The sequence below is a fragment of the Pristis pectinata genome, chromosome 40, assembly GCF_009764475.1.
Source record: "Pristis pectinata isolate sPriPec2 chromosome 40, sPriPec2.1.pri, whole genome shotgun sequence".
In the NCBI taxonomy this organism is placed as follows: domain Eukaryota; kingdom Metazoa; phylum Chordata; class Chondrichthyes; order Rhinopristiformes; family Pristidae; genus Pristis; species Pristis pectinata.
In genome coordinates, this window is record NC_067443.1 from 3,528,893 (window position 1) to 3,543,108 (window position 14,216).

The 14,216-nt window shown below is 53.8% G+C and overlaps 2 protein-coding genes across 4 annotated transcripts in view; both read left to right on the plus strand.

Moving 5' to 3' along the window:
- adam15 (ADAM metallopeptidase domain 15) overlaps nucleotides 1-5,979 on the plus strand; it is a 51,712-nt gene extending 45,733 nt beyond the window's left edge. For both annotated transcript variants that reach the window (XM_052045855.1, XM_052045856.1), the window contains 2 exons: nucleotides 3,927-4,060; nucleotides 4,375-5,979. In XM_052045855.1, coding sequence (XP_051901815.1) covers nucleotides 3,927-4,060; nucleotides 4,375-4,438 — 198 coding nt within the window. In that variant the 3' untranslated portion in view covers nucleotides 4,439-5,979. The remainder of the gene's footprint in view (nucleotides 1-3,926; nucleotides 4,061-4,374) is intronic.
- The window catches only part of LOC127587505 (zinc finger and BTB domain-containing protein 7B-like), a 444,483-nt gene that overhangs the window by 330,633 nt on the left and 99,634 nt on the right, over nucleotides 1-14,216 (plus strand). The gene's annotated exons all lie outside the window — the stretch shown is intronic.

The window sequence follows — 14,216 nt, forward strand, 5'->3', positions numbered from 1 at the left end:
GTGGATAGAGCATTGGCTGATTGGCAGGAAACAGAGCGGGAACAGAGTGATCCCATTCTGGTTGGTTGCCGGTTACCAGTGGCGTTCCGCAGGGGTCCGTGTTGGAGCCGCTTCTTTTTACGTTGTATATCAACGAATTGGATGATGGAATAAATAGCTTTGTGGCTAAGTTTGCCGATGATACAAAGATAGGTGGAGGGTATTGGTATTGGTTTATTATTGTCACTTGCACCGAGGTACAGTGAAAAACTTGTCTTACAAACTGATCATACAGGTCAATTCATTGCACAGTGCAGTTACATTGAGTTAGTACAGTGCATTGATGTAGTACAGGTAAAAACAGTAACAGTACAGAGTAAAGTGTCACAGCTACAGAGAAAGTGCAGTGCAATAAGGTGCAAGGTCACAACAAGGTAGATCGTGAGGTCAGAGTCCATCTCATCGTATAAGGGAACCGTTCAATAGTCTTATCACAGTGGGGTAGAAGCTGTCCTTGAGCCTGGTGGTACGTGCCCTCAGGCTCCTGTATCTTCTACCTGATAGTGTAGTGTTGAGTAAACGGAGAGTCTGCAGAGAGAATTGGAGGGTTGCGGATGTTGTTCCCTTATTCAAGAAAGGGGGTAGGGATAGCCCAGGAAATTATAGACCTGTGAGTCTCACCTCAGTGGTTGGTAAGTGAATGGAGAAGATCCTGAGAGGCAGGATTTATGAACATTTGGAGAGGTATAATATGATTAGGAATAGTCAGCATGGCTTTGTCAAGGGCAGGTCCTGCCTTATGAGTCTGATTGAATTTTTTGAGGATGTGACTAAGCACATCGATGAAGGGAGAGCAGTAGATGTAGTGTATATGGATTTCAGCAAAGCGTTTGATAAAGTACCCCTTGCAAGGCTTATTGAGAAAGTAAGGAGACATGGGATCTAAGGGGACATTGCAGTGTGGATTCAGAACTGGCTGGCCCACAGAAGGCAAAGAGTGGTTGTTGAGGGGTCATATTCTGAGTGGAGGTTGGTGACCAGTGGTGTTCCTCAGGGATCTGTACTGGGACCCTTGCTCTTTGTGATTTTTTTATAAACGACCTGGATGGGGAAGTGGAGGGGTGGGTTAGTAAGTTTGCGGATGACACTAAGGTTGGGGGTGTTGTGGATAGTTTGGAGGGCTGTCAGAGGTTACAGAGGGACATAGAGAGGATGTAAAGTTGGGCTGAGAAGTGGCAGATGCAGTTCAACCCAGTTAAGTGTGAAGTGGTTCATTTTGGTAGGTCAAATATGATGGCAGAATATAGTCTTAGTGGTAAAGACTCTTGGCAGTGTGGAGGATCAGAGGGATCTTGGGGTCTGAGTCCATAGGACGCTCAAAGAGGCTGTGCAGGTTGACTCTGTGGTTAAGAAGGCACATGGTGTCATCAATCCTGGAATTGAATTTAGGAGCCGAGAGGTAATGTTGCAGCTATATAGGACCCTGGTCAGACCCCACTTGGAGTACTGTGCTCAGTTCTGTTCACCTCACTACAGGAAGGATGTGGAAGCCATAGAGAGGGTGCAGAGGAGATTTACAAGGATGCTGCCTGGAATGCGGAGCATGCCTTATGAAAGCAGGTTGAGGGAACTTGGCCTTTTCTCCTTGGAGCGACAGAGGATGAGGGGGGACCTGATAGAGGTGTATAAGGTGATGAGAGGCATTGATCGTGTGGATAGTCAGAGGGTTTTCCCCAGGGCTGAAGTGGTGGCCACAAGAGGACACAGGTTTAAGGTGCTGGGGAGTAGGTATAGAGGAGATGTCAGGGGTAAGTTTTTTACTCAGAGAGTGGTGAGTGTGTGGAATGGGCTGCCGGCAACGGTGGGGGAGACGGATACGATAGGGTCTTTTAAGAGACTGTTAGATAGGTACATGGAGCTTAGAAAAATAGAGGGCTATGGGTAAGCCTAGTAATTTCTCAGGTAGGGACATGTTCGGCACAGCTTTGTGGGCCGAAGGGCCTGAATTGTGCTGTAGGTTTTCTATGTTTCTAGAGACTTGGATAGACTAGGAGAATGGGCAAAGAAGTGGCAAATGAAATACAATGTTGGAAAGTGTATGGTCGTGCACTTTGGTGGAAGAATTAAACGGGCAGACTATTATTTAAATGGGGAGAAAATCCAAAATTCAGAGACACAAAGGGACTTGGGAGTCCTCGTGCAGGATACCCTAAAAGTTAACCAATTCCAATAATGGGACCACCAGGCACAATACTCCAAAAGTGGCCTAAACAAGGTTTTATACAGCTGCAATGTGACTTTTATACCCAACACCCATAGAACCATAGAAGAACCATAGAACCATACAGCACAAAACAGGCCCTTCGGCCCACCATGTTGTGCCGTCCATCAAACCACCCTCACACTATCTAACCCTTTCCTCCTGCATATCCCTCTATCTCACATTCCTCCATGTGCCTATCCAACAAACTCTTGAACCTGTCTGATGTATCTGCCTCCACCACCACCCCAGGCAGTGCATTCCATGCACCAACCACTCTCTGGGTGAAAAACCTCCCCCTGACATCTCCCCTGAACCTCCCACCCATAACCTTAAAGCCATGCCCTCTCGTCTTGAGCAATGGTGCCCTGGGTAGGAGGCGCTGGCTGTCTACTCTATCTATTCGTCTCAATATTTTATATACCTCTATCATGTCTCCTCTCATCCTCCTCCTTTCCAGTGAATAAAGCCCTAGCACCTTAAGCCTCTCCTCATATTCCATACGCTCTAATCCAGGCAGCATCCTGGTAAATCTCCTCTGCACCCTCTCCAACGCCCCCACATCCTTCCTATAATGAGGCGACCAGAACTGAACACAGTACTCTAAGTGTGGCCTAACTAGAGTTTTGTAAAGCTGCATCATCACTTTGTGGCTCTTAAACTCAATCCCACGACTTCTGAAAGCCAACATCCCATTGGCCTTCTGAACTGCTCTTTCCACCTGTGAGGCAACTTTCAGTGAACTGTGAATATGAACCCCCAGATCCCTCTGCTCCTCCACACTGCCAAGTACCTTACCACTTACCCAGTACTCTGCCTTGGAGTTTGTCCTTCCAAAGTGTACCACCTCACACTTCTCCGGATTGAACTCCATCTGCCACTTGTCAGCCCAGCTCTGCATCCTATCAATATCCCTCTGTAAGCTCCGACAGCCCTCCACACTATCCACAACACCGCCGATCTTAGTGTCGTCCGCAAACTTACTAAACCAGCCCTCCACCCCCTCATCTAAGTCATCTATAAATATCACAAAAAGTAGAGGTCCCAGAACCGATCCCTGCGGGACACCACTAGTCACTGCCCTCCAATCCGAGGGCACTCCCTCCACCACAACCCTCTGCTTTCTACAGGCAAGCCAATTCCTAATCCACACAGCCAAGCTTCCCTGGATCCCTTGGCCTCTGACCTTCTGAAGAAGCCTACCATGAGGAACCTTATCAAACGCCTTACTAAAATCCATATAGACCACATCCACCACACTACCCTCATCAATCTTCCTTGTCACCTCCTCAAAGAACTCTATCAGACTTCTGAGGCAAGATCTTCCCATCACAAAGCCATGCTGGCTGTCCCTAATCATTCCATGATTCTCTAGGTGTTACTGATGAAGACAAGAATTCTTTGCCGCCTTATCTGCTTGTGTTGCCACCTTCAGGGAGCTATGGACTTGGACGCCAAGATCCCCCTGCACATCTGCAAACGTTGCTTCTCCAGGAGGGAGATCCTGGGGTCCCCGGAAGAGAGGAAAGGACAGGGATCTGCTGGGAGTTCTTGGAAAGGGCAATTAGGTTACTGAGCAAGAGAGGGAGACGGGCAAGGGTGTGACAGCCACGGAATGTGTAGGTTCGACCAGTGACCACCTCCCTCTTCCTCCTCCCTCCCTCTCTCCCCTCGGCTGGTTCCCCAGCCTCTGCCCGTCAGGAAGCCATCTCCCCCCAGGAAGCCCCTTCCACGGGACCCGGGACCCCGACCAGTCGCCTGGTGGTCAGCTTCTGGATTCGAGGAGGAGTGCATCCCTGACCACTGCAGGCCTCCCACCAGGTGAGTCTCTCCACCCACACTCACCCGCTGTGTCGCGTGCCCCTCCGTCGACCCCACCCCGCCCCACCCCCCTTCTGCAAGATGGCGGAAACCTTGCCTGCCGGGGAGCAGTGACCTCGGAGGTCGGGAGTCGTCGGGACGTCCTGGGTGGGGAGCACGTTGGTTACTGCCTCCGCGGTGCATGCTCTGTCGGGACCCCCTCCCCCCCCATCTCCCCTCCTTCCCCTCTCCCCCCTCCCCTTCCCTCCCTCCTCCCCACCTCCCGTCACCGCCCCCCCCACCACAGACTGCTCTAACACTCTCCCTCTCTACAGACCTCCACCAGCCCCTCCAGGGAAGGAGTCCCAACTGCCCCCCCTGCCCTCAGCCAGCTCCTGACGACCCCCCCCCCACCCACCGGTGCCCCCAGTGACCACGGCTGCAACAGAGGGAGATCCCACGAGAGGCCTGGACACCCCTCGCCCCTGCCGGCAGCCCCCAGCGAGGAGGCCTCAGGCTGCACCGGACGCGCTGTAAGATGGAGGCCGTCGCCGGGGGGGGGGGGAGCGGCTGCGTTGTCGGGACCCGGGAGTGGACGGCGGTCAGCGGCCGGCAGTGGTGACCTCATCAGTGGACGGGAGTGTGGGCGGGAGGGAGTCACCGTGGGGACCCTCGGGGGGCTTCAATCGATCGACCTGCCCTCCCTCCTCGCCGCCCCTCCCGCGGCGCTCCCTCCTCGCCGCCCCTCCTACAGCGCTCCAGGGAGAAATCAGCTGGCTCTGTCTGTGTGGTGGAGAGATCCAGCACAGAAACAGGCCCTTCGGCCCACACAGTCCCTGCCGACCATTGAACACCAATCCCATTTTATTCTCCCCACATTCCCATCAACTCCCGCCCCCCCACACACAGATTTTACCCCTCATACCTTGGGGAAGCAACCTACAGTGGCTGGTGAACCGACTGACCCCCCCCCCCCCCCACGCACCGTGGGGATGTGGGAGGGAACTGGAGCCTCCAGGGGTAATACCACGCGGTCACAGGGAGCGTGGAAACTCCGCGTGTGCGCGCACACACAGACACACGCACACACAAACACACAGAGACAGACGCACACACACACACACACACACACACACAGCGCCGGAGGTCGGGATCGAACCCGGGTCTCTGGAGCCCTGCGCCTTGTAAACAAAAGTTTATTCAGATGTTCTCGATTCAACCCCTGCTTGCCAAGTAATTGCTCGTTATTTTTTGTCTAACTTGTCCCACCACTGAGGTTAAACTCACTGCTCTGTAGTTCCTGAGTTATACCCCCCTGAAATCTATGGACGGAAGGGAGGAGACCAGCCGCGTTGCTGAATGACCTCAATGGGCATTCGATCTGGATCAGGGGGTTTATCCACTTGAAGGGCAGCTACATTTGTTCTCCGGAGCTGGGTTCGTGCGGGATGTGGATCCAGCGGCTGCGACTGACTCCGAATTCCGTTCGGCCTTCTCAATCGGATGTTCCCTGTCCGCTGCCCAGACCGACGGCCTTAATTTATTGTAATTCTTCTCCTGTGTTTGTGTCCATCTCGCGCAGTTGTTATTGAGAGCACCTGCCGTGGGGTGGCTCTGTCTGGAGGTGGGGAGACCGGGGCTGGGAGCTGCTACTCCCTCCCTCTGCACTCTCCCTCTCCTCTCGCTCCCTATCCACTCTCTCCTCCTCCCTCCCTCCCTCTGCACTCTCTCCCTCGCTGGGGTTGAGTGGGGAGGGGGTGATGGCAGAGGTGACGGACCCCACTTCCCTTACATAGCCGACATTTTGGACTTCATGCCGGTGTGTCTGAGGCCGGTGAGAGGGAGACCGGGACTTTACTGGAGGGATTCACCGTGAGCCAGGGTGTGTGTGTGTATTTTAAAAAATTGCATCTCCAACACTAATTTTAATAAACTGTCCTTTCCAGTACCTTTGCCAGAGTCTTGGTTGGGGGAATGTGTCAGGCGGGAGGTGAGTTGGTGCTGGGAATGTCGGTGCGGATGGTGTTAAACGCTGGGATTCAGACTTGGATGGATACCGACACACTCCCTGGGACCCCCTGTAACTACCGACACACTCCCCAGGGACCCCCTGTAAATACCGACATGCTCCCCGGAACCCCCATAAATACCGACACGCTCCCCGGGGACCCCCTGTAAATACCGACACGCTCCCCAGGACCCCCTGTAAATACTGACACGCTCCCCAGGACCCCCGTAAATACAGACACGCTCCCCGGGGACCCCCTGTAAATACCGACACGCTCCCCGGGACCCTCGTAAATACTGACACGCTCCCCGGGACCCCCTGTAAATACCGGCACATTCCTGGGGGACCTCAGTAAATACCGACACGCTCCCCGGGGACCCCCATAGATACTGACACGCTCCCCGGGACCCCCTGTAAGGTAGGTAGGTCAGCTGGTCGAGTGGTGCTGTAACCACAACCTCAGCGAGACCCAGGAACCGATCACGGACTTCGGGAAGGGGAAGTTGGGAGAACGCACACTGGCCCTTGTTGACGGTGGAAAGGGGGAGCAGCTTCAAGTTCCTGGGCGTCAACATCTCGGAGGATCTACCCCGGGCCCAGCACGGAGATACAACCACGAAGAAGGATCCAGCATCGGAGAATCCGACGAACTCCCACAGACGTACAGTGGGAAGGATTCTGACTGGCTGCACCACGGCCTGGTGTGGGAACTCCCAACGCACAGGAACGCAAGAGCGGTGGGACTCAGCCTGTCCCGTCGCGGGTACAGCTCCCCCCACCGCCGAGGAACATCCACAAGGGGCGACGTCTCCGGGGAAGGAGACGTCCATCATCGGGGACCCCCCACCGTCCCTCTTCTCAATGCTGCTGTCAGGCAGGAGGTCCAGGACCCTGAAGACCCACCTCAGGGTTCAACAGCAGCTTCTCCCCCACTACTGCCATCAGGGTCTTGAAAAACCCGACACACTTCCTTGGGTTATAGTTACCTCAACTTGCATTAATGTCATTGTGCTTATTTTGTAGTGCAGGTTATGTATAACGTGTGTTAATTTAAGTTTACGTTAACGTGTGTGTGTACTGTACTGTACTGCAAGCGGATCATTTTCATGGCGTTTATCCCCCGCGTGTGTGTGCCTTTGAAGATAAGCTTGAACTTGGAACTTGCAGCGACAGACGGGCTCAAAGACTTTCCCTGATAAGGTCCGAACTTCCCACCGGCTCCCGGGAATCCCGGTCCTGTGGCCACTCAAATCGGAGACGGGACTTTTGGGGGTGGCGTCGAGGGGATCGAGGGGGGGTCAAGGGGAGGGGGGTCAAGGCGGGGTTGGGCGGGTCGAGGGGGGTGGGGTTGAGGGGGACGGGGTCGATGGGGGGTTGGAGGGGAGGGGAGGGGTGGGGTCGAGGGGGTGTGGGGGTCGAAGGAGAGGGAGGTTAAGGAGGGGGTCAAGGGGAGCGGGGTCAGGGGGTTGGAGGAGGGGAGTCGGGGGTTCAAGATTGGGGAGATTCAAGGAGGGGGGTCGAGGGGGGGGTCCAGTAATCGGTGTACGGGGTCTGGGGGGGTCGAGTAGTCGGCGTACTGGGCAGGCGCTCTGCCCGGTGGGAGGGGCGCGTAACTCACCTCGGTTGGAGAGTCAAGGCCCACAGAACTGGGGGTGGGGGTAGGGGGGTCCCTGACCCTGAGGGGAGGGGGGATACCGAACTGAAGCACAACTTTGGTGTTCAATCCCTTCTCGAAATAAAAGACAATATTCGAACATGGAACAGCATAGGAACAGGCCCTTCGGCCCACAACGTTGGTGCTGAATTCAACTACGTCCCTTCTGCCCCCACGTGATCCCTAACCCTCTGTTCCCTGCTTCGCAAATACTTCCCCCACCATGCCCCCGACAACACATCTTGTCCGTGCCGACCAAGGTTCCCATCCAAGCCAGTCCTGTTTGGCCCGTGTCCCTCCAAACTTTTCCCATCCGTGGACCTATCCAAAAATGTACCTGCCTCACCCACCTCCTCCAGCAGCTCGTTCCACATACGGACCACGCTCGGGGTAGAAAAAGTTTCCCTTTCTCCCCTCTCACTGTAAACCCACACCCTCTAGTTTTAGACCCCCCTACCCTGGGGGAAAGAGACATAAGATCACCACTCAGCCTCCTTCACCAGTGGGAATAAGCCCGGCCTGTCCGGTCTCTCCTGCTAACTCCAGCCCTCCGTTCCAGGCAACATCCTGGTGAGTCTCTTCCACACCCTCTCTGTGGCTGCCTCGTCCCTCCCGTGGTGTGGGGACCAGAACTGCGCACAGTCTCCACATGTGGTCCGACCGATGTACAGCTGCATGTTCTCTCTCTCTCTCTCTCTCTCTCTCCCTCCCTCCTGTTTCACTCTTTATCTAGACCTTTGTGGTTGTCTCTCTCTCTCTCTCTCTCTCTCTCTCTCCCTCTTGTTTCACTCTTTATCTAGACCTTTGTGGTTGTGTCTCTCTCTCTCTCTCTCTCCCCCCCCCCCTTTCCCACTCTCTCCATCTCCTCCCTCTCTCCCTCTCTCCCTTTTGTTTCACCCTTTATCCAGACCTTTGTTGTTGTGTCTCTCTCTCTCTCTCTCTCTCTCTCTCTCTCTCATTGTCTCTCTTTCATTCTCTCTCTCTCTGCCTTTTTTCACTCTCTCTTCACCATTTCTCTGTGCACCTCTGCCTGTCTCTCTCTATTACTGTTTCTCTCACTGTGAACAATACAGCCCCGGACAGGCCATTCGGCCCACGATGTTGTTCCGATCTGGAAGCCAGTTAATACTAAACGTCCTCCTCCTGTGTATCATCCACATCCCTCCCTTCCCTTCATATCTAAAAGCCTCTTAAACTCCACCAAACTGCCCCCTGGTGACCCATTCCAGGCACCCACCACTCTGCGTATAAAGACTTGCCCCTCACGTCAACTTTTAATCTTCCCCCACCTCCCTAACCTTAAAAGCACGTCCTCTGGTGTTTGACATTTCTACCCTGGGGAGCAGGTTCTGACTGTATCTACGCCTCTCATAATTTCCCCTCAGCCTCTGACACTCCGGGCAGAACAACCCAAGTTTCTCCAACCTCCCCTTATAGCACATGCTCTCTAATCCAGGCAGCGTCCTGGTGAACGGGAACTACCCGCGCACAGTGGAGTACGGCGGTCTCACTGGCCGTGTGGAGTTCAACAGTAAGGGACGGCAGATGAATTGCACACCGAGGATCCCGGAGCAGGAGAAGAACGGTCACAAGCAGGTGCGCGTGCATGGTGGAGGTGGCGGTCGTCGCGGTCTGGGAGCTCCCCCGCGATCGGGGAGAGGGTGTGCCTTTCGCAGGGTCCGATACGGACGTTCTCCCGTTGGAGGCTGGGTGTGCAGACACGCCAGTGATGTTCTAGCTCATCTACCGCTGGGTCATGGTTGCCTCGAAAAAGGGGATAAGTTTACAAGATGACAAGAGGCACAGATCGAGTGGACAGTCAGAGACTTTTTCCCAGGGTGACAACGGCTAACATGAGAGGACATAATTTTAAGGTGATTGGAGGAAGATATAAGGGGGATGTCAGGGGTAAGAGAGTGGTGGGTGCCTGGAACGCACTGCCGGCAGAGGTTGTGGGGGCAGGTACATTAGGGACGTTTAAGAGACTCTTAGATAGACACATGAATGATAGAGAAATGGAGGGTTATGTGGGAGGGAAGGGTTAGATAGATCTTAGAGCAGGATAAAATGTCAGCACAACATTGTGGGCCGAAGGGCCTGTCCTGTGCTGTAGGGTTTGATGTTCTATGAACCTCTCCTGTTCTCTTTCTGCATCCTTCCTGTAAAGGGGGCAGCCAGAACTGCACACAACACTCCCTGTCCCCAGCTCTGAAGGCCGCAGATCCAGCACCAGCTCCGGGGACTTGAGCACAAATATCTCAGCTGGTAATGAGGGAGTGCCATAGTGCCAGAGGCGTTGTCTCGTGGCTGGCCTGGTAGATCAACCCCTGGTGGTTGGAGGTACGACATCTCCGCCCAGCAGTCAGAGGAGAGCTTGGGGGGAGCGACACCAGCTTAACCGTTATCATTCTGGGATCTTGCTGTGCACAGACTGGCTCCAAGGGGCTGCACCGTGATTGGCCGGAACCCACGTTGGGATGTTCTGGGAGCCTCGAAGCTCATTGTCGTTTGGCCGCCTCTGGCCAGCAGGTGGGGCTGTTGTCCAACAAATGGACGGGGTCCAGTTTGTCACCGGTTCTGTCCTGGGTTGGGACGGGACAACTCACCAATTGGTCACAAGGATAAGAAACCACAGCCTGTGCAGTGAGTCGACAGGGTGAGCTGTACGACTGTGATCCCAGAATCAAGTCCTGGGTCTCCCTTCCAACTCCTTCCAGTGTGGACACAAGGCAGACAGAATTTAGAATCATAGAACACAGAACACGACAGCACAGGACAGGCCCTTCGGCCCACAATGTTGTGCTGACATTTTATCCTGCTCTAAGATCTATCTAACCCTTCCCTCCCACATAGCCCTCCATTTCTCTATCATTCATGTGTCTGTCTAAAAGTCTCTTAAATGTCCCTAATGTATCTGCCCCCACAACCTCTGCCGGCAGTGCGTTCCACACACCCACCACTCTCTGTGTAAAACAAAACTTACCCCTGACACCCCCCTTATACCTTCCTCCAATCACCTTAAAATTATGCCCCCTCGTGTGAGCCATTGTCGCCCTGGGATAAAGTCTCTGCCTGTCCACTCGATCTGTGCCTCTTGTACACCTCTATCAGGTCACCTCTCATACTCCTCCTCTCCACAGAGAAAAGCCCGAGCTCGCTCAACCTATCCTCATAAGACATGCTCTCCAATCCAGGCAGCATCCTGGTAAATCTCCTCTGCACCCTCTCTAAAGCTTCCACATCCTTCCTATAATGAGGTGACCAGAACTGAACACAATACTCCAAGTGTGGTCTGACCAGAGTGCTATAGAGCTGCAACATCACAACCAGGTTTATTATCACTGATATATGTTGTGAAATGTGTTGTTTTGTGGCAGCAGTACAGTGCAAGACATAAAAATTACTATAAGTTACAAAAATAAATAACTAGTGCAAAAGAGGAATAATGAGGGAGTGTTCACGGACCGTTCAGGAATCTGACGGCGGAGGGGAAGAAGCTGTTCCTGAATCGTTGAGCGTGGGTCTTCAGGCTCCTGTACCCCCTCCCCAACAGTAGTAACGAGAGGAGGGCACGTCCCAGGTGGTGAGGGTCCTCAGTGATGTATGCCACCTTCCTGAGGCATCGCCTCTTGAAGACGTCCTCGATGGCGGGGAGGACAAGTGCAAGGTGTTGTATTTTGGGAAGCAGGACTTGCACAGAAAATGGCAGGGTCCCGGACAACAGAGGGAGCTCGGAGAACGGGTACATAGGCCCTGGAAGCGGAGACACAGGTAGACAAGGCGGTGACCTATCACCTGGCAGTTCTTGCTCCCCCCCCCCCCTTCACACTGACTATCTCTCCTCTTTCTTTCCAGTCCTGATGAAGGGTCTCGACCCGAGACGTCAACTGTCCACTTCCCTCCACGGATGCTGCCTGGCCCGCTGATTTCCTCCAGCAGTTTGCGTGTTGCTCCAGATTTCGAGCATCCGCAGTCTCTCTTGTGTCACTGTGGTGAAGAAGACGTCAGGCACGCTGGCCTTCATCGGTCAGGGCACCGAGTACAGGAGTCGGGACGTCCCGTTACAACTGTACAAGACGTCGGTAAGACTGCGCTGTGAGCAGTTCTGGTCGCCCAGCTACAGGGAGGGTGTCATTAAGCTGGAGAGGGGGGGCGGGGAAGATTCACGGGGACGTTCCCGGGACTGGAGGGCTCGAGTTATGAGGAGAGGCTGGACGGGCCGGGACTGTTCTCCCTGGAGTGAAGGAGGCTGAGGAGTGACCTTATGGAGGTTTATAAGATCACGAGGTGCGTAGATAAGGCGGACGGTCACAGTCCTTTCCCCAGGGTCGGGGAGTCTAAAATTAGAGGGCGTGGGTTTAAGGTGAGAGGGGAAAGAGATTTAATAGGAACCTGAGGGGCAACTTTTTCCACACAGAAGGTGGTGGGTATATGGAACAAGCTGCCAGAGGACAATTACAACGTTTAAAACATACTTGGACAGGTAGGTGGGTAGGAACAGTGTAGAGGGAGATGGGCCAAATGCAGGAAATTCTAGTCAAGTCGAGTTTATTGACACACGCACAAGTCCGTGTGTGCACGGGTGCAATGAAAAACTTACTTGCAGCAGCATCGCAGGCACAGAGCATCAGATACACAACGTTCACCAGAAAAACATCAATTAAACAGTATTTTTACATGAAAGAACATAATTAGAACAAAAAAAGTCCACTGTAGTGCAAAGTGGTCCCAGTGTTGCTGTACTGAGGCAGTGATTAGGGGTGTGCCGGTTGGTTCAAGATCCGAATGGTTGAAGGGAAGTAGCTGTGTCTGAACCTTGTGTTGTGGGGACTTCAGGCTTCTGTACCCCCTGCCCGATGGGAGCTGCGAGAAGACAGCACGGCCCGGATGGTGGGGGGATCTTTGACGATGGACTTTGCCTCCTTGAGGCAGCACCTCCTGTAGATACTCCCGATGGTGGGGAGGGATGTGCCCGTGATGTGTTGGGCAGAGTCCACGACTCTCTGCGGCTTCCTGCGTGTTCGAATTGCCCGTCCCAGACCCTGGTGCAACCAGTCAGGACACTTCCAACAGTACATCTGTTGTGTCGAATGGGACTAGCTCTGTTGGGCCGAAGGGCCCGCATCTGTGCTTTATGACTCTGTGACGGTAATCCTAATGTTTCGTGACAACTTTTCCCAAGTTGGAGGTTTGGAAATGGAGACACAGCAGAGGATCTCCAGGGCTGGGTTAAATCCCAACAGACCGGCCACATTCAAGGGGTTGTGATTGGAGGGGTTCGATTGGTGAGGTGGGGGTGGGGGGGGGGGTTCGTTGGAAAGAGGAAGTGTTTCTGCTGGTTGGGGGAGAGGGGTCGATCCCCGAAACAAGGGGGAAACAGCCCGTCAAAGTGAACCGGGTTCGATCCCGACTTCCAACCCTCTGGTTCCCTCCCACATCCCAATGATGTGCGGTCGGTGGGTTAATTGCCCCCTTAGTGTGTGTGTGTGTGTGCGTGCGTGCGTGTGTGTGTGCGTGCGTGCGTGTGTGTGTGCGTGCGTGTGGGGGGGGTGAGGGGCAAGAGATTCAAAGGGGGAGGTGATGGGAGAGATGGGATGTGGGGTTAGAGAGATGGGATCGCTCTGCTGGTGGGAGCTAGCATTGAGCCAATGGACCAAATGGCCTTCAGTAAGTTCATTTGGAGCCAAATTTGCAGGGGGAGGGGATAATATGGGAGTCTCCCCTCCCAAATGAATGAATGTCAGAAGAAAGAGCTATTGGTTAAGGTCAAAGAGCAGCGATGGGCTTGTGATCGCATTGAACAGTGGGCTAGGTTCGAAGGTCCAAATGGCCTCTGGGACGGGGAGTGAGGAGCAGGACAGTCTGCCCCCCCCGGGAGGGGGGTGTCTCCAAACTGGACAATCTCATGCGGAACTGAGAGGACCACCCCACGTTGAGGCAGGGAGGGAAGACATTGGGAAAGGAATTTGATTTGGTTCATTACCGTCATACATACCAAGATACAGTGAGAAGCTTTTGTCTGTGAGCCATCCAGATAAATCATTCTGTACATCAGTACATTGAGGGAGTACAAAGGAAATGCAGAATAAAGTGTTAGTTACAGAGAAAGTGCAGTGCAGGCAGATAATAAGGTGCAAGGGCCACGACGAGGTAGATTGTGAGGTCAAGAGTCCGTCTTATCATTCAATAGTCTTATAACAGCGGGGTAGAAGCTGTCCTTGAGCCTGGTGGTACGTGCTTTCAGGCTTTTGTATCTTCTTCCCCATTGGAAGGGGGTCGAAGAGAGAATGTCTGGAGTTGGTGGGGTCTTTGATTATACCGGCTGCTTACCTGAGGCAGCGGGAAGTGTAGACAGAGTCCGTGGAGTGTCGGCTGGTGTCCGTGATGCGCTGGGCTGTGTCCACAACTATCTGCAGTTTCTTGCGATCCTGGGCAGAGCAGTTGCCGTCCCAAGCTGTGATGCATCCGGATAGGATGCTTTCTATGGTGCATCTGTAAAAATTGGTGAGGGACAT